The sequence below is a fragment of the Penicillium arizonense genome, assembly GCF_001773325.1.
Source record: "Penicillium arizonense strain CBS 141311 chromosome Unknown PENARI_contig008, whole genome shotgun sequence".
Lineage (NCBI taxonomy): Eukaryota > Fungi > Ascomycota > Eurotiomycetes > Eurotiales > Aspergillaceae > Penicillium > Penicillium arizonense.
Genome location: NW_019173285.1, coordinates 769,622 through 789,091, shown reverse-complemented (window position 1 = coordinate 789,091; position 19,470 = coordinate 769,622). Strand labels below are relative to the sequence as shown.

Below are 19,470 nucleotides of genomic sequence, written 5' to 3'. Positions count from 1 at the left end.
GAGGAAGGAGAGAGGAGGGGAGTAAAGACCCAGAGCAATTGCCTAGGACCTTAAGATGGAAAATAAAACCAACAGAAGTAGCGAAAGAAGAGAAATGTAAAGCAAAAACATGTGCACAGCCGTTAACGTTAACGGACGGATCGGCATCACATGGCAGTTGCGTAACTTTGCATCCCAACCTCCGACCACCTCCATTTCTCACCATCTCCGTGATGAATGCGCCCTCCGATCTCCACTACGTGCGGTACGATAACTCTCGCGAAAATGAGTTCGTCCCCGCGATGCGCCAACTGATCTCCAAGGATCTGTCCGAGCCTTACAGCATCTACGTCTACCGCTACTTCCTCTACCAATGGGGCGACCTGTGCTTCCTCGCGATGGACGATAAGAACGAGATGGTTGGAGTCGTGGTATCGAAGCTGGAACCGCACCGCGACGGCCCGATGAGAGGGTATATCGCCATGCTGGCCGTGCGCGAGGAGTACCGGGGCCGGGGAATTGCAACCAAGCTGGTACGCATGGCCATCGATGCGATGATCGAGCGGGATGCAGACGAGGTACGTACAATACACTGGAGGCAGTTTTTAGCTGGGCGTCGATGATTTGGAGCTAATCGGGGTATCACGAGCAGATCGTTCTCGAAACCGAAATCACCAACACCGCCGCCATGAAGCTATACGAGCGACTGGGCTTCCTTCGTAGCAAGCAGCTACACCGATACTACTTAAACGGCAACTCAGCATATCGTCTCGTGCTTTACCTGAAGGAAGGCGTGGGTGCGATTCGAACGGCCCTTGTTGATCCCTACGGCCCCCCGCCACCGGTTCCTAGTATACCAGACGCGTGCATGGGGCATCCTTATTCCAACATGGGCTCGTTGATTTGATAATGGTGGGCTATGCTGTACAGCTCCATTTGTGCTCTTTCAAGCGTGTTCTCGCATGGCATGTCATGATAATTATGGGAAATGACCAAAATAGATATACCTACCCCACTGGATCTGGCGTCCTGGTGATTCTTATAGAGGGAATCTTCGCACATTAAACTGTAACTGGCCCAGAGTAAGTCAAATAACAATTGTGTACTTCTCTCAGCCGTATCAGGACCATACCGAGGTTTTCCCTTTTGACCTATGGTTTATACTGCAGTGGTGTCGGTAAGGTAAGCCTCGGTCATACTTCGGCTGGAGCCGGACGATGCGAGGAACAGAGCCAACATGTGTATAAAAGACATTCTAGGTTGTTCTCGGTTTAGTCGATACTGTACTTTGAACGCCGAATGCATACTTAAGCTAGGGCTACCCGATCATTCTAGAATCTTCGAACGATATCACCTACCGAAGCCGCCTTCACCACTCAATGAACGGCATGATTCCCGACACTATGGGTCCTAGCAATGTAGTATGACGACAAAGGCACAGTAGGGCGGAAACGGCAGGGTTCCGTCATATTTATTGATCCATGGCTATTCTATCGAGATTTTCATTATGAAGTGCTGCGGAACATGTTTACTGGCGGGACTGCACGCCCTCCAGATCTGGCAATTTCAGGAGAATCCCGATCGGCCATACATACAGAGAAGAAAAGCTCGATGGTTGGGTCAGGGCCATGTTTCCAGAGGAAACCCTTATTGGCTTTTCCTATAGATCGAACTTGTGGCCTCTGATTGGCGGGAGGCCGGACCGGCGGACCAGAACTTGCCTGAACATTCTGGCAACCAATCGCGCAACAGCATAAAGTATACAACTTCAATCTCCACCAGACTTCCGCCTATGCCACGGGCCGATCTTACGTGCCATGGTTTCATCATAATCCCCCCAGGCCCCGGGACCTTTCAGCTTATTTGCGGATTACCTTCCTGTTGCCACAGCCCTTTCCGATGCTTTGTCACACTGTCTCTGTTTAATCTATGTTATTTAGGTTATCAGCCGTTCCATAGTGAGGTGGAATTTGCTCCCGTGGCTTTTTCAGTCCTCCTTTTATACCAATGCTTTCCTCCGCTGTCACACATTTGTCCTAATTACTCCCCCACTTTACCCTCTTTTGACACGGTCAAATACAGTGGCTTCCACAAAACATAAATGGCCTTATTTTCTTTCCTCAAAAGAAGCTAGGCAAACACCATGGAGCCATTGCCCAAGGACGATGACCACAATGCGGGCCGTCGGGCCCGCGAGGTATATCGTTATTTTCGACCGGAGCGATTGGCCCCAATAGATGAGAATCAGTCACTCACCAGTGACGAGACAGTCCTGCTGGATCCGTCAGCTCGGCAGGGTTCCTCTATATCAAGTCGCCCGGCATCCATCTCGCAATCTCTAAGCAGCTCACGATCTGGCTCGCAAGCATCATGGGGTGCACCTTTAGCCCCAGTACCAAATTCCTTAGTCTTAGGTGACTCCAATGAAACACTGCATTTATTTGCGCAATTAGCCGCGTTACGCTTGAATGTGGATCGCGTGTTTATCAGGTAAGTCAATAATAGTCGGGCGAGTGGCTCCAGCATGCTCACCAAGTTCGTTTTTACCATTAGTGTGTCAGATCGTCAGTCTCAGTTTATTATCGCACAAGCTGCCCAAAAGACCAAAGATAACAATAAATATGATCGCCTAGGCGATGGGGTCTATACGGGCAGTTCCACGCTCGATGTTAGTTCGTGGACACCATGTCAGGTAGGTAGCTTTTCTCCCAGCAACTCCGGTCCATTGAACTAACTATAGTGTTAACGCTAACAATAGGACACTATTGCCCTTCCTCAATCCAAACGAGAACAGGGCGAGTATAACTTTGTTATTTCCAACGACATGAGGAAAGATGAACGTTATAAAAACCTCTCTTTCGTGCAAAAGAAGCCAAATTTTCGATTCTATGCAGGCACGCCTCTCACAACAGACAGCAATATTAATGTTGGCTGTTTCTTTGTCCTCGATACAAAGCCTCATGTCGAATTCACCCAGTCAGAGAAAGAGACCATGGGCACCATGGGAATGCTCATCATGGACTTTCTCAGGGTGAGCCGGCAAGCTTCAGAGGGTCGGCGTGCAGCCAGGCTATCTCGAGGTCTGAGCTGCTTCGTCGAGGGCAGATCGAGGTTCACAGATTCCTCTGAAGATCCAATTATGCATATCCCAAACCCGCAACAAAACTCGCGTCCATCTTCGAAAACAAGATCAAGTCGTCTCTCCATTTCCAATCATCAATATTCCCCCCGAAGATCTCGTTCTCGGGGCAGCGATGCTCGTTCCGTCAGTCCATTGTCAGATATCAATACCGATCATTCTAGAGCCTCTAGTGTTGGCTCGCATCTTCCTGGTTTGCGATCTGGCAATATGCAGAATGAAGATGATGAATATCAAGGAACCGCCTGGACTTTCCAGCGAGCAGCAAATCTGATCCGAGAAAGTTTAGAGCTAGAAGGCCAGGGTGGTGTGGTCTTCGTCGAAGGTGGAAACGATACCATGTTCGATTTCTACGCAAGAAGTGAACTCTCAGATTCTCTGGACAACAAAAAATCCGCCACTGTTTTGGGTATCTCTGCTGGCGATGCCCAATTGGGTCCGGAAACAGGCTCTATTACACAACTCCCAGTTTCTGGAATAGACGACGGTTTTCTTCATGGCTTGCTCTGTCGTTATGGGCAGGGAAAGATCTGGTCATTCCACCGGGATGGCCTACTCTCCAGTTCTGACAGTGACGAACCTACCAATTCCTCGCGCAAAAGCTGTGCTGGGGAAAGACCTCGATGCACAAGGTCGAAACGTGCGAAGAAGTGGAAAACCATCGAGAACAACTTGCTCAATCAATATTTCCCAGGAGCCACTCAGGTTATGTTCGTTCCTTTGTGGAATACTACCAATTCCCAATGGTTTGGTGGCTGCTTCTGCTGGAACAATGTTGAGGATGTTGTTTTTGATCAACAGGTGGAACTAAGCTCTTTGCTTGGATTTGGGTCTTCTATTATGGCCGAATGCAACCGGATCGAGGCTAAAATCTCAGATCGCCAAAAGGCAGACTTCCTTGGAAGTGTGTCGCACGAACTACGCAGCCCTCTCCATGGAATTCTCGCAGCAGCAGAATTACTACATGGCACGAAGTTTGATGACTTCCAAGGCTCTCTTCTGGGGACTATCAATGCATGTGGGCGAACGCTGCTTGATACGGTGAACCAAGTCTTGGATTATACTAAGCTCGTTTCCCTGGAAAAGGATCTTCGCCCCTTGAAAAGAAACAGGGCTTCTAGCGTGGATCTTATGAGCATGCAACGCCCTGCCTCACAACTAGATGCATACATGCCTACTGATCTCTCCCTTCTCGCCGAGGAAGTTGTCGAAGGTGTTTGTCTGGGCCATTCATACAACCAACGACCAGCATCCTCTTCTACCACAGTTGGCACGCCTCTATGCAACGAAGGCAGCCTACAGAGCTTTGATTTCCCTCAGCTGCACGTGGATGTGGATATGGACATTGCTCAAAATGATTGGGTTTATTATACGCCTCCTGGTGCTCTGCGTCGCATCATTATGAACATCTTCAGCAATGCAGTCAAATATACCGATTCGGGACGCGTTTCGCTTCGTTTGGAGGCGAAGGAAGCCCCGGAGAATTGGTCTCAACAGCATGGCTCTAAAGAAGATATCATTACTCTGACAGTCTCTGACACTGGTAGGGGAATATCAGAAGAGTTCCTACGAAGCAGACTATTCATCCCTTTTGCTCAGGAGAACAGTCTGGCTGTTGGAACCGGGCTGGGCCTCTCGATTGTCCACGGCCTTGTCAAATCCCTAGGTGGAAATATTAATATCGACAGTCGTCCGGGCGAAGGAACAACCGTCAAGGTGACTCTCCCACTAACACGCCGAGACCCCAGCTTCAATGGCACCTCCAGTGCCCTGCCATCACCTCCGCTGGAAGTGGACACCGAACCCCTATCATCCGAAGTGCGCCTCTTGCGAGACGCCCATGCTGGCCGAACCATTGCCATCATGGGCGTGGAGCCTGAGAACGCTTCCACTCATCCGCAATGGGGAGCATTCTCTCGTTACTTGACTGACTGGTACGGCCTCAAGCTGGTCTCGTCTTCATCCAAAGCGCCCATTGATGTCATATTGGCCAGTGAACTTCCACTGAAAAAGGACATCAGCTGGGATTCAGACTCAAATCAAGCTGTGCTTGTGCTGAGTCGCAAGTTTGTGGATCACAATACTGCCCAACCTGAATGGTCTTCCGCAAATGCTCTGACCATTGTCAGTCGTCCGTATGGTCCACACAAGCTCTCACGATTCATTCACAAATGTTTCGACCAAGCCTTCTCTTTACCAGCTGCAGAGTCAGTAGTCTTGCCTGAACAAGACCGAAAATTCCCACCCACGCGGCCAACAGACGCTTCTTCAGATCAACCAATTCCTCATGTCGATGATACACAAAGGTCAACCACAGACCACATTCCTCCCACCTCTCAACCCTCACATGCTACTTTTCTGCCCTCTACACCCGAAAACACCGAGAATGCCGAACCTACAACAGGACCTCGAAAGCCTCGAATCTTGGTAGTTGAAGATAACAAAACCAACCTAAACCTAATGCTCGCTTTCCTAAAAAAGCGAAAGCTGGACACTCTCCACTCAGCCGAGAATGGACAGCTGGCAGTGGATGCAGTGGAACAACTGCAACCGGGCTATGATATTATATTCATGGGTACGCTATGCACCTATCCTCCTCGCAAATGTCAAACGTACATACTAATCAAGAAATCAGATATCTCCATGCCCGTCATGAACGGCTTCGACGCCACTCGATCCATCCGAGCCCTCGAAAAACTCCGCGGCCAGGACTCCAACCCGTCCGTCATCATTGCACTGACAGGACTTAGCGGTTCAAATCATGAATTCGAGGCTCTAAACTCAGGCATGGACTTGTTCCTGACAAAACCAGTCACTTTCAAGAAAATTTCCAAGATCCTGGATAAATGGTCTGAGAGAGACCTCCGACAAGAGTGAATGCCAATGTGCATTCAGCACATCATGTTTGGTTATATAGCATGTTGGCATTTGGCACATAGAGTTTTCCCGTTTCATCTTTCTATATTATCTGGCTTGCTCATTACAGCGAAGTCGAGGGAAAGGCATTTGGCATCTTCCATATACGATGAGGCACGAGCGATACCCATTTGACTTTGATTTTGATTTCAGTTTGATCTTGTTATACTAAATATACGACGTAACCGCATTTCAATCATTCCCCCCAAAGCCAGGATCCTTTTTAAACAAAGTTGCCGGATATCCGGATAGTCCCACATGTTTATAACATTAACATTAACTGTTATGCCGTGTTCCAGGCTGGACCCTGAGGATTAAAATTCAATGTGGTTTAATGATCTTCCTTTCCCCCGGGTTTCGGACTTCGTTTCTCCCCTTTAAATATCTAAATACAACAGATTTCCTCCCCTACCAACTCCACCCATAATGGATTTCTCAGCCCTTCACCAACTACAAACTCCAGGCATAATAAAAGCAAGCAAAAGACAAGGCCGCCGACCAGGAAAATCAGCCTGTGCTGCCTGCCACGCACGCAAGAAACGATGCGACATCAGTCCGCCCTATTACCAGTGTACGCACTGTCGCAAAGAGGGTCAAATTTGCATATCGAGAGATCCAATTGAAAGGTATCAGTCAATTCTGTGATATCTCTTCGTTTGCGAGAGGGAAAGGCGTAACTAACAATTAACCTCGGCATCTTAGACGTACTCGCCACCAAATCCCCAATGACAACCGCAACCACAATCTAACCTCCAATAATGATAATGATAATGATAACGATGCTATCTCCGATGATGATCACAATGGGAACATTTTACCAATCCCTAAAGGAATCGACCATGAAATTCCACGCTGGAGTGCGGCGTTTTCGATGTTCTCCGAGGTGCGCCGATTATTGGCTCCCCCTTCGCCCGAAAGTGAAGAGGATTATGCAGAGGAAGAGAGTGGCGATTTGCAGGATTCCGCTGTAGCGGATGAAAGGGTTGGAGAAGATGAGAGAGATGATAGTGGTATTGTGAGGAACCAAAACGCTTCACTTGAGCTAGGGTCTGGGGATAGCTCTCGACGGGATATTTCCGATGATACTTCTGCCAATGAGGTATGCATTAAGGGTATCAGTATACCGGCATCTCAGTCTGCGTCGCAATTTCCGTCGTCGGAGGGGAGAACAGATTCCGGGTCGGTATTGGCAGCTTGCAGAACTGGCTTCGTGCATGAGAATCTTTCTTCGGTGGGAGAAGTGAGAGTCCGGAGTGGACATGATTCAGACGAGCGTGTTTTTATGGATGATCTTGATGCGTTACTTAGATTTTGATGGGATTCATATAGGCGTTGAAATATTGTGTTATATCATGATTAGATAAAATTGGAGAAGAGACAGCTGTCTATATATCACAGGCCCATGATTCTATGTTTCTAAATAATATACAAGAGATGTGTAGAATACAAGGTGGTGGCATGAAGGTGGACAAACAATGGTCAAAACAAGTCCGCCGGATGGTATATGCAGGCAACACGCTAGCGTTGAACAAAGAGGGATATTGGATGATGCACAGATGCAAGAAAGATGGGGTAGTTGAGGCGTTAAGTAGCTTGGTCTTTTTCTCAGTTTCTTTCGGATTTGAGACCGACGGGGATCTGGATGGCATTTTGCATCGTCCACGCCAAGGGCCGGGGTATACCACGCCACTCATGATCTAAGATGGCTGCTGCGTCCAACATAAGTGGCAGAGGGTTCTTGGGGTAATAGGAGTTGGCACCAAGCTCCATGTCTCGGTCAACGAGGGCCTTGGCAAGGCGGAGCTGGCGATCTCGTTCTTCGCCGACGGGTTTCCATTTAGAAAGGTAGGCAAGAGGGTTCTGGTGGAATTCGGAGGGGATGTCGCTGAGGATGGAGTCCTTGACCGGGTAACTTGCATGGTGTAGATCGAGACCGACAATGACTTTGCCGGCATCAGTGCTCCAGATCTGGACGGTCTCGGGTCCCTTTTGGAAAGGCACACTGCGACACAGGGATGTCAGGACACATTGGTGCATTTTGTATGTCACGCGCTTCCACATGCACGCATACCGCCAAATAACGCGGCAGATGTTGAAGTGGCGGTTCTTGAAAGCAGACAAGAACAAAGCCTCCAAGGCTTGCGACGAAGGTCGGAACCCTGGCAATTCAAGAAATCGGAAGAAATATTGTACAGCGCCAAATGTGTCGCGGCGGCGCGCTTTCAACATGTTGACAAGGGTATACTCGGGCATGAACACGTTCTGTTCGATGCAAAGTTGTATAAGCCGACTCAAAGAATCCCAGTCTTTCAACCGAGCCACCACCTCGAACATCTGACCGAGCGTGGAATGACTGAACCAATTGGCCCCGTAGGTATGAATCATAAGATCAAGGAAAGATTCAATGTCTTTCCCGCTGTCCAGATGAGTCACAAGTGAATCCTGGATCGTATGCTGTAATGCGCTCCGAATAGTTGCAGTACTGGACATGTAACCACGATGAACCATATGCTGAATGAGGTCGGCTTTTTCCGTGGGGGTCACAAGAGCACTGAGCAAGGCAAGCCATGTATCTGGATTCGGACAGACATGGACTCGAGGCATAGCCCGTGCAAATTGACGAAACATTGCCACATCTTGAGACCGCGCAGCGTATTTCAACAAAATATTAAACGTATCAATCGTGGCCACATGCTCTGCATGCGAACACAAGTCTCGAGCATAGCCAGGAAGTTCATGGTCACATAGATAAACCAACGCGCCATTCAAAGCCGCGGTGGAGATATGCTTGTAATTTTCCTCCGACTGGAATAGAGTCATAAGACGTTGAGCAATCTGTTTGGGCGGGATAGCGGGCTGTGCTGTGGGCTTTAAAGGCCTGCCCTTTGGATCTAATTGTGGCCCACCTGAAAGTGTAAGCTCTTCAACCTGCTCGACAAACTCTTTCACCGAAGTCAGGCCCGGATGAGACATCAAAATCTCGTCAAGATGCCTGCGGTTCACTGGCTGCTTTTCAAAACACCAGATCCCCCGGATTTTCGGTACAGGAACGTTTGAACGCTCCATAGCACTTTGCGAGATACACATGGGGGCCAATGGTTTTTGAATATCAACGAGAGGATCACCACTCGTTTGAAGGCTCTGTGCACGGGCAATACGCGCCTGTACAAGCTCCAAAACATGCTCTGTTCCAGACAGAATCACTCGACGGTACAGTCCCTTGTTCTCTTTCACAGACAGGCAATGTACTCGGCATCCATTATGGACTGAAAGATACCAAACATTCTCCTGCAGTGTCCACCGAGTCACGCCGCAGAATATACCAAGGGTATCCTCTGCAACGAGTATTTCCTTCTGCCTTGTTCGACGCTTGGTTTTCTTCCGGGTATCTTGCTGCACTTTCTCCAACACGTCTTTCGTGTCAAACCAAGCTTTGTCCACATAATGCTTTTCATTCTTCCGATACTTCTCCCTCTGGAATTCACGATATCGTAGCTTCTGGCTGTCCTGGGCTGACAAGTTTCGTGCAAGGCTTTGCTTCTTTGTGAGGGGCGAAGGTGGATCACCCGGGGATTTGTTATGCTGACGACTCTTCTGTATATTCTTCAACCTTGCCAATCTTTGGGGAGATAGTAGGTTTTTCGAAGTGCCATTCTTGATCCGGGCAGAGGAACCGGACTGTTTCGGGCCGGAGGTCTCCCCAACGCTTCCATTGGAGCTATCGGAGCCAACCCCATTCCCTTTGCTGGACGGAGAACTATGTTCTGCCACCACGAAATGTGTTTCGTGACTCGAATCATCGACGGAGCGGGTAGCGGTATCAGAGGAAATCCATTGACGCGAGTATCGGGGAAGTGAAGGAGAAGGGCGAGCCGCTGGGCGAAAGGGGGCATGAAAATGCTGACACGTCCTCGTCGCAGCTTCTATCGATTTCAAAGAAGAGATTGGTCGTCGATGCCGTAAAGTAGATGCAGCCCAGCGGGGGTAGAGGAAGAGAAGAGGTTCATCGGGCCCAGTCGTGACGGTGTCCAAGAAGGTGGACACTCGCCTCCTTAGACATGGACGGCCACGAGAGAGCATAGAGGTCGACGCTCCAACAGTTCGGAAGTCATGAATGACAAAGGAGGATGGGCGTGTGATGAGGTGTTTGCGACGGAGGACCTTTTTGCCCCGAAAATTATCGGCGCCGATGCGGCAGGCGGTGACCCGAACTAGATCTATAGCCTCGATAGCACGCCAAGGAATGCATATTTACATGATCTATTCAGGCTATAGAAAGTAATCTTATACATTAATAGATATGACCTTCTCGGTTAATCTCAGCAGCTTTGGGAATGCCCCTGAAAATCCGCCTCATCGAGTGCGACCGCTCCTCCAGCATCGGCCGCTTGGCCTTTAATGTATCCTGCTTGGCCACCGGAGTCAAGTTTAGCAATTCCGCCTCCGATTCCCCGTGGGTGTCCTTGAAAACATCTGGCCCAGTGATATGGCTTTTGCAAGCCTCCGCTGCACGGGTAAGATTATCTTTCTTGCGTTGAACTGCATCGGCATCTTTGTCGGTATCTGTATGAGTTCTGGATAAGTCGCGAACTACACCAGAAAGATATGTTACGAATTGCCAGCGCGATGTCTGGAAAAGGAATGTGGGCATGATGTCGGGTATCTAATGTTCAGAGTTAGCCAGGCAATATCAAAAGTAGTACAAAGCAATTTCAACTCACCCTATCGGCCAAGTAATAGAGTTCGTCCCCTCCATTGTTCACGAATTTCTTGAGGGCGTCAATTCTCTCCCGATCAATAGATGCTAGCTTCAAAGCCTGCATCAAGCTAGGAATATCCCGAATCTCCTCGATCTGCGGCTCCTCATCAACCGTCATACTGGCACGACTCAAGAATCCAGATTCTACCCGGGACAACCCCGCGACGCTCTGCTCCCGGCTTCGGACCTTGGAAGAGTGAATAGTAAAATAGTCCTCAGTAAACATATGCGACCTTTCAAAGTCAGATCGGCCACGGTGCCGCCTCTCTGGAACCTTGATCCGCAGCCTCACCCACCGCCTCCTCCGAACAAAAGAATGGAACCACGGCTGCGTGCCATGCCAGGAGGAGGAGGCGAATGAGAAAGAATACTGCCAGCCCTGCTCATCGACATCACCCGACATATCCACATACCACGTCTTCCACGCCCACTCCCAACTCGGATCGGGCAGTTGGGCGTTGGTGATATTAACAGCACTAGGTCTCTTATCCTGCGTGATCCAGGGACTGGGATCGAAATTCAGCAGCGAGCTGTGTGAATAGCGAGGAACTCCAAAAACGAACCAGCCCCGCTGGTTTTCGTAGAGGATGTCCAATTCTGAGCCTCGTTTGTTCGTCTGGGCTCCAGGATCAATGTTCCCAGTCGCGTTTCCATCCCCAGTATGGCTTGATATGTGGGGGGGCGCGAAATCGGCCGCGTCGACATCACGAGCCCCGCTAGCTTCTCCGACGGAGCTTGCTGAGATTGATCCTCCTGGAGCTTGGGACGGTTCTCGACTGAGCGATTCCGAGGTGTCGGGTGCAATTCCTAGTCTATCGGGTTGCCATTTTGCGTATTTTCGCTTCGTGCGTTGGCTCTGGACTGATGCGCGGCTTAAGTGCTTCGTTAGGCTTGTTTGCCGATCTAGGGCTGATGCCTGTGTTGAGGGTCCCTCGCTGGTTTGTTGCTGTACGGGGACGGTGTTATCGACCAAGGAAATTGAAGTCGAGTTCTCCATGGTCATAGTATGGGTAATATAGGTATGTAATAGAGTATGAAAGTGGTGCTGGCCTCGATCTCGATCTCAAGGCTTCTTGGTCGAATATCACCGAGAGCAACGCAGAAAGGTCGAGCACATTATCTTAAGAGGAAAACCGAGAAAAATAAACGATAGAACAGCAGAGAGGTGTAGGGTATCCTGCAATAAAAGAAAATAAGAGAAGGAAAGAAAATCCGGAAAATGAGGTGTACAAGAAAAAGCACAATGCAACAACGATGACATCGTTTGCGGGGATCCCGCCAAGCCCTCTCTCACCACTCCAAAAAAAAATAACATTGCAACATCAACAACCCCAAGTCACCATGGCAGCACCACACCACCGCAAAGTTGAGCTCCAGTCTCCAGCAGACTTCACTTACCTGTACGCCAATACAATCGCGCTCGCGCGCCGCAAACTGGACCTAAACCTGCCCCCTTCCGCAATCGACAATGAAACACCCGATCCGATGCGCGAACGCGTCAGGGAACTAGTCGACGACGTGGGTTTCCCCTTTCGATTCTATAAAAATATTGATCCCTCTGACAATTCAAATACAGTATATCAACAAAACATTCGAAACAGCCTCCTCCTCAATCAGCATCAACGGAATCGACTCAACATCAGAACAATTCCCCTTCCCAGCAGCCCTAACCACCCCAACCGAAACAGTCGAGTATGAAGCCTACGACACAGAACTGGCATCGCGCGTCACGGCCCTCTACGCGCAACTTGAATCGCTCACGACGGGCATCGCGCAGCAGAGACGGGACGCGCCTCGACGCGCGGCGAAGGAGTATGCGGCACAATTGAAGCAGTTGATTAAGGAGGAGGTTGAGGAGGAATATGATGGTGGAGACAAGAATGGCGCTGGAATGACATCCGTTCCGGAGGATGGTATGGATGTTGACTCCGCGCCAAAAGAGGGGGATGCGGCATCTCGGTGGAAGTTGGAGATTGCGCTTGGGACGGCAGAGGAACAGGAACGGTGGTCTAGTGGGGATATTGCTGGGGTTTATGAGGATGCTCTGCGGACGATTTTGCGGTTGCAGGGTGAGGGAGGGCTTGATGCTGAGACCGGTGCGGAGGGTCACGCTTTGGCTACGACGGTTGGGAAGGCTGAGAGGGCTGGGCGTGCTGCTGAGGTGGTGGAGAATATGTAAGGGCTTTAAGGGTCTTGCTGGCGCTTATATTTTCTGTTATTTGGGTTCTTTTTGTGATTGGGGCGTTTGGGGCCTTAGGGTTTACTCAGGATTTATGATACCACGTCTTTTCTATTGTCGATTGGCTCAAGGGAGCTAGAAATTCATTTCTTTTAAGCTTGTGGTTAGGGCATCCTTGGGCCTATACGGAGAATAAGGACTGCCTTTCCATCTGCATGGATTACAGATAAACTACGGTCACCTGAGAGATAGATCAAGACCATAAAGCCTATCTTGTAGCTATCTGGGTAGACGATTCTACAACCGACAATAGACCACCCCAGGACTGGAGGAATTAGGCATACAATATCAACATCATCGATATGAAGCCACGATTTAATATATGCTCATCGATGTATACTCCACAGAACAAAGACACCAGCAAATCACAGACACACCAACTCACTTTTACATTTCACCACGTCCTGTTCCTTCTATACAGAGAGCAGCGCAGCAGGGCACGCTGCCAATCCTGAACAGGCAAAAAAAAAGCAGAAAACAAAAAGCAAGCTCTCCATGATATCTAAATCTGAACAAAAACAACAGATTGCAAAAAAGCGAATGTAGGGTAAGGAGTCCACAGCTGTATCTGTGGATGGGTCGATGGGGATGTGTTGAAGCTATCAGAAGGAAGAGTTCCGGTCTGCCAGGGAGGTATGCAGAGGTCGGGTAAGGTTGTATTCGGACCGCCGGAGGATCTAGGGTCGATCGAAATCTCCCTATATTCTTATTCTTCCGGGGGAGATTGGCGATAGGATAGTAGGCAGTTAGGCAGAGAAGATAGAGAAAAGACATTTACAGACTTAGGCGGTTGCCTCAGCAGCAGCAGCCTCCTCCTTCTTCTCCTCAGTAGGAGCAGCAGCCTCAACAGGGGTAGCAGCCTCAACAGGGGTAGCAGCCTCAACAGGGGTAGCAGCCTCAGCCTCCTTGGGCTGAGCCCACTTGGGAGTGCGAACCCACTCATCCTCCTTCCAAGGACCAAAGTCAGAAAGCTCACAGCCACCCTCGCACTTGCAAGAGCCGCCAAACTCAACGGGCAAGTTCTCAGCGGGGACCTGTTCCAAAAGCTCCTTCTGGTATCCGCTACCGAGGACGTGGATCTTGCTAACAGTGACGGGGTCAAGGAAGCCCTTGACGGCGCTGAACACGCTGCTGAAACCCCAGGGGGCGTTGATCAGGTACAGCTTACCGAGACGCTCGGGGTAGTGGTTCTGGGAGATGTCGGAGGCCTGCTTGACGTATCCGTAGACGGAGGGCACGCTGGTGATTCCAACGCCCTTCAGGTCCATGATTGTGCAGCAAGTTTCAAGGAGCTTGCCGGCCTTGCGGGAGCAGGCGGGGAGACGGGGGTCGCTGAGCTTCTCATACTCTGTCACGAGGTTCTTGAGCATGCGGTCGGCGGTTGTGATCTGGTACATCTTGTTCAGGTCGATCTTGCCCAGCTTCTCGATGTACACGGGGCGTCCATCCTGTTATCAGTGTTAATATCCATATGTTGCCCCGAGGGAGGGCTATCAGTCAGGAGAGAAAAAAATGCAACCCACCTTATCAGTCTTGTGGTAGTACTGGGGGTAGTATTCGAAGACCTTCTCCTTCTCGGGGTATTCGAAGGTACGAGCGAGGTCATCAGTGCCGAACTCCTTGCGCCACGTCTCACTGTTCGTGAACCTATGATGCAAACCAGATTAGCCACCGCCAATATCGATAAAAACCAAAGCCCAAAGGCAGAAACAGCAGCAGAAAGATTTCCAAGCTGTCAGGAAACAACAACAAAAAAACCTCCCCGCAAGAATTGGACCACGTACATGTTCTTAGCGGCCTCGACATCGAACTTGCGGGCACGGAGGAAACGCAGCAGAGTCAATGTATCCAGGCGCTCAGTGTAGCCGAGCTTTTCCAGCTCAGCGCGGAGCTGGTGCACCTTAGCATCCTGTTCCGGGGTGGTGTGGCCGGGGTGGCCAGACTGCGACTCCGGCGCAGTGGTGGGGAAGTCGTACTGGTCGTACTTGGAGTCGGTGGACAACGAGTTCTCGGTAGCCATTGTGAATATGGGGTGGTGGTTGGAGAGGGAAGAGAGGGAGGTTTGAGGAAGGGCGGGAGGCGGAGGGGGGTCTGGCGTAAGTGGCCACTTCGAGGTACAAAAAAGTCTCTGGGGGATCGTCGAAAGTTATTCCCTGCTATTTGATAAACAAACAAAAATACGGAGTATTGCTTGGCTGGATTACTGTTTTAGATATGTTACAGAGGCCTATAAGCGAACTGTCATTTCTTTCATTGTTCTGTTCCTTGATTAACGTTACTTACTTGACTCGAGGTTGATCCGCAAACGATCTACTTGGGCTCCCATCGACGACTACATTCTAATCTCGGCATAAATGTTGTAAACTTATATCGTAACAGATAAACAGCAATAGCCTCTCGCAACCAAATCCCTTTCCTGAAGCAGGGAAAAGGGGCAAGCAGACGAGGGGCAAACGTGGCGGTGTCGGTGACAAAACCCACTCTGCAAGACAGTGGACACCGGCACTGACATAAAACGCGTGTACATGCTCCCTTTGCAAATGAAAACGAATACGATGGCAATATATAAGTCAAGTACAAACCCCGAAATGAATTGTAATCTGTCTAGACTCTGTACAGAAAGAGGTAAACCGCCATCATTAACATACGGGTATTCAATCCAAAACACACATCGCAACAGCATCCATTATTATACACAGCGCATGCAGACCACATAAGCCTGAGCGGTGATGAAAACAAAACAGAACAGAACAACATGCCGAAGATGGGATTGATTATAGGGCCCATAGCCCCGAAGCCAGAGAAAACAAAACAGAAAAAGCAAAAGACAACTATCCGCTGGGTATAGACATTGAACCGATGAGGCAAGACAAAAGAAATAGAATGGAAAGAAGAGGCGGACATGAGAAAATAAACAGAAAGCACAGGATCATCGGCAGCCCCCCGTACCAGCGGGTAAGGCTTTGATCATCCTCCGTGGGTATGTTCGTGTACTGACAACATTCACACAGGGCATTTCGCCCGAACTGCATAGACGGGCAGGTCGGAGTCGTATGGAACAGACGTCCGATTCATCATTGTCGAGGGTATATTGGAGATGTATTGGCGTCCATGATCATCACAAGATTGCAACTCAATAGTCAATCGTCACCGGCACTAGACATCGCGGGTTGGCAGGCAGGAAGCGGGCCAACCTCTGCTCGGGCTCATCATTCATGAAAAGGAAATGGCTCTGGGGAGCCTGGGATCAGGCGCCTTTACCATCCCTTCTTGCGAGCAAATCGCTTGTTGAGAAGTGCTAGCACCTTGGTGACGTTGAATTGGACGTATTCCAGATCGAGGTCTTCGAGGTTATCCTTCTGCATCTCAAGGAGATCATCGAGCTTGAGATCAAGCTCTAGCAATCCACGGGCTCGGCCTATACAAATAATTTGTTAGTGATGTTCCCTTTGGGGTTGAGGATTATGAATTCACCCTTATAGTGCAGGCTGATAACGAATGTACCGGGCAACGGGCTCTTGAACATGAAGTAGATGTTCGCCCGTCTGTTTTCAGGCACATTGCTGCGACGAATAACCCCCTCCTTCTCCAGCTGCTGATGAGTGAATTTGTATGGTCCAAGCTCCTGGTGTTTCGTAGTCTTGCCACGAGTTTTGCCCTCGGACTGGCTGCGCACGTTATGCAGGTATGATTTATACGTTTCAAGCTGGCCGACCAGGTAGGCATTATGGTCGCGAATGGTGGCAAAAACTTCTTCAAGTTTCCGCGTCTCCTCTAGCACCTTGTCCTTGAGGGAACCGAGATGCACCAGTTCCTGCTCCACTTCATCACGAAGCAGACTGAACTCGTCAGAGCGGTCGATCACGCCCATGTCCTGCAACTGGCTGAGCAGTTCCATGGTGCGAATTCCCTTGCGCACCATCACGGCATCGTTCTTCAAGGTAGCAGCGGCCTCGGCAATGCGATCGAGTCGCAGAGGCCGACGAGCGACTGAAGAGTTCGGAGGCAGGGATCGAAGAATCTGGACGAAAGTCGACTTGGCCTCCATGAAGAACACTTCTTCTTGGGTGATATCGAGGGCAGCGGTCAAATCATCCAGCGCAGTCTCCCATTTGCTGAACAAGGGCACTGTGATGGTCCTGTTCTCCTTGCGAGGGACCTGAGGGGGAGCAGCTCCCAATTCTTGCAGCAGCACAGACAGGTGGGAGTATTGATCCTGGGCAAGCGCTGCGCTGTGCTTCTCCAGAAGACCGTGCATAACATACATCTCGTTGAGGGTGATCTGGAGCTCAAGGTCGCGCTTCGACAGAGCCACGTAGTTGTCCATCTCGAGACTCTCGTAGAAGTCCTGCACTTCACACAGATCAAGTAGGAACTTGTTAACACGCTCCTTGTTCTGCTGAATGAAAGGCTGGAGGCTGGCCATGTAAGGTTCCTTGGCGTAGGAGGGCTTGTTCGCCAGGTTCTGGATCATCTTGGCGATCAGAGTCAAGGTTCGACGGGGCTTGTCGGTAGGCGTGGCGTCGATTAGCATGTATGATCGGGGAGTAACAATCGCGGGATTGATAAAGCGCAGGAAGAAGAAACCACCGATGAGGGTACAGATGGTCTGGTCCTGGGCATCAGGGTACTTTCGGCGCGACAGACTGCGAATCTGCTTGCAAATCCACCGAATACCGTACGGGGCCTCGTCGACAGACTCAATGATGGTTGAGATAAATCCATTGGCAATGTCGGTTAACATCTTCAGACGAGGAGCAATAATCGCCTGCACCTGAGCGTTATCGGCAGCATCCTCGGCTGTCACAGACCGGGCGAGGTAGTCTGGGAGAGAACCGGTTTCCTCTTCAATCTGCTTGATCATGCTCTCATAGACCTTCAGGGGGTTGATTTCCAAATCCACATCGCGCAACTCAATCAGAGCATTGATCTGGTCCGCCAAAACCTGCTTCAAGTAACTCTGACCGGGACCACGGCGTGTGTATGTGGTCATCATGCGAGAAACGGGGGTGTTCTGGCGGAGCAGGGAGGAGTACTCGGGGGTGTTGTCGAACTGGTAGGTGAGAACGGACTGGAACATGGTGAGCAGAAGGTGCTCCTCGCGACTCTCGTACTGGTTTCCGTAGATGGTGAACATGACGGTCTGGAGAAGGGAATCGATTTCGGCCATGGAGACCAGTCGGCAGAGGTGAGCGATGTGGCGGGGTTCGGATTGCAAGAGGAAGAGAAGGTTGCCGTACTTCTGAGTTCGCTCGTCGTTCGGGAAGAACCCTTCCTGGGGGTCTGCGGTGTCATCGAGGTGGCTGGCGACTTCGTTTTGCTACAAAGACAAGGGTTAACAAGAGCGTCGGTCGACTTTTAGTGGAAATCCTTACTTCTTCCAAGGCCATTCGATTCTGGATAAGCAATGCTATCCGTGAATCGAGATACCGCACATCCTTCTCCAGCACAAAGTTCTTCTTGGACTGCGAAGAGATCCTAGACTTCAAGTCCCGCAGATGTTTTTGTGCTGCCAGGGGGTTAGTGCGACCATTGGAAACACCGATCGCTGGAACGTACCTCGTGCCAAGTCATCAGAAATCTCCAGGTCCCGGTCCTTGGCGGACATTGACAGGTACAAGGCAGTGACCGACATCCGCTTGGATTGGCGGATCGACCGAGTATCGTGCGACGACATTGTGTTCTGTCGTGCGACGGGCTGAAACGAGGAGGAAGAGGAAGATGATGCTCGAGATTGTCTAGACGCTGGTTGAAGCATCGTCGCAACGGACATCGTGTGATTTGCCTGGTCGTCAGAGCCAGTTCTTGTCGCAGTGCCGGAGACAGACTGCCAATGTTCGGACGAATGGCAATTGTAGGGACAATCGAAGAGAGATAGCCCCTGATGATAATGCGCGGGTGGGGGAAGAGGGTGAAAGGTTGACTCCAGGGACAAAGGACTGCAAAAAGGTAATTAGGAAGAGTTGAAGAGTTTGAAGAAGGGAGGGGGAGGGGAGATTACTCTTAGGGCGGTTCTGGGGAAAAAAGAGAGAGGTGGATTACCGGTGGAGCGCCCTTTTTTTCTGTATACTGCAAGGGGCCTTACCCCTGGCCCAATGCGCCTTTTCGCCACTTTACTTTCCTTTCTCTGATCTCCCATGCACTCCACTGAACTTTACTATTTTGACGTCAATGCAACGGAAACACAGTCTCATGTCTGCAGGGTACCTGCAGCCCTAGTCCACGAGCCGTCCATGTGCTGTTCGAGTCGAGTTTCAGGTTGATTTGGATCTTGGTACAAATGTCCATATTGGACCTGAGAATCATCCTATGTACTTCTGATAAGTCGGCACGGATGATCTCGGATGTACTTTCACTCTCAGGCTATCCAAGTATCCCAGATATACCCCTGTCTAAACAAACTTTAGGTCTTTCCTATTTTATCTAGACAAAGTATAG

At 50.1% G+C, this 19,470-nt stretch overlaps 6 protein-coding genes across 6 annotated transcripts; 3 read left to right on the top strand and 3 right to left on the bottom strand.

Moving 5' to 3' along the window:
• Nucleotides 1–212: 212 nt before the first annotated feature.
• Nucleotides 213–886, top strand: PENARI_c008G04792 (peptide alpha-N-acetyltransferase MAK3; the record flags this gene model as incomplete). The annotated part of the gene is made up of 2 exons (XM_022631432.1): nt 213–557; nt 632–886. The coding sequence occupies 2 exons, from the start codon at nt 213–215 to the stop codon at nt 884–886; spliced, it is 600 nt and encodes a 199-aa protein (XP_022488534.1).
• A 1,236-nt stretch (nt 887–2,122) lies between these two features.
• Nucleotides 2,123–7,349, top strand: PENARI_c008G10723 (hybrid sensor histidine kinase/response regulator; the record flags this gene model as incomplete). Its single annotated transcript, XM_022631629.1, has 5 exons — nt 2,123–2,469; nt 2,533–2,671; nt 2,738–5,693; nt 5,754–5,991; nt 6,737–7,349. The coding sequence occupies 5 exons, from the start codon at nt 2,123–2,125 to the stop codon at nt 7,347–7,349; spliced, it is 4,293 nt and encodes a 1,430-aa protein (XP_022488774.1).
• Nucleotides 7,350–7,639: 290 nt separating this feature from the next.
• On the bottom strand, nt 7,640–11,790 carry PENARI_c008G10353 (uncharacterized protein; the record flags this gene model as incomplete). Its single annotated transcript, XM_022631617.1, has 3 exons — nt 7,640–10,251; nt 10,340–10,697; nt 10,756–11,790. 3 exons carry the CDS (start codon nt 11,788–11,790, stop codon nt 7,640–7,642), a joined length of 4,005 nt encoding a protein of 1,334 aa, XP_022488765.1.
• A 344-nt stretch (nt 11,791–12,134) lies between these two features.
• PENARI_c008G03772 (uncharacterized protein) lies at nt 12,135–12,972 on the top strand (the record flags this gene model as incomplete). The annotated part of the gene is made up of 2 exons (XM_022631394.1): nt 12,135–12,311; nt 12,370–12,972. 2 exons carry the CDS (start codon nt 12,135–12,137, stop codon nt 12,970–12,972), a joined length of 780 nt encoding a protein of 259 aa, XP_022488817.1.
• Nucleotides 12,973–13,814: 842 nt separating this feature from the next.
• Nucleotides 13,815–15,052, bottom strand: PENARI_c008G03365 (SEC14 family lipid-binding protein; the record flags this gene model as incomplete). The annotated part of the gene is made up of 3 exons (XM_022631380.1): nt 13,815–14,480; nt 14,556–14,679; nt 14,817–15,052. 3 exons carry the CDS (start codon nt 15,050–15,052, stop codon nt 13,815–13,817), a joined length of 1,026 nt encoding a protein of 341 aa, XP_022488810.1.
• A 1,237-nt stretch (nt 15,053–16,289) lies between these two features.
• PENARI_c008G08406 (Ras GTPase activating protein IRA2) lies at nt 16,290–18,709 on the bottom strand (the record flags this gene model as incomplete). Its single annotated transcript, XM_022631545.1, has 4 exons — nt 16,290–16,450; nt 16,507–18,352; nt 18,408–18,541; nt 18,592–18,709. 4 exons carry the CDS (start codon nt 18,707–18,709, stop codon nt 16,290–16,292), a joined length of 2,259 nt encoding a protein of 752 aa, XP_022488631.1.
• Nucleotides 18,710–19,470: the final 761 nt, after the last annotated feature.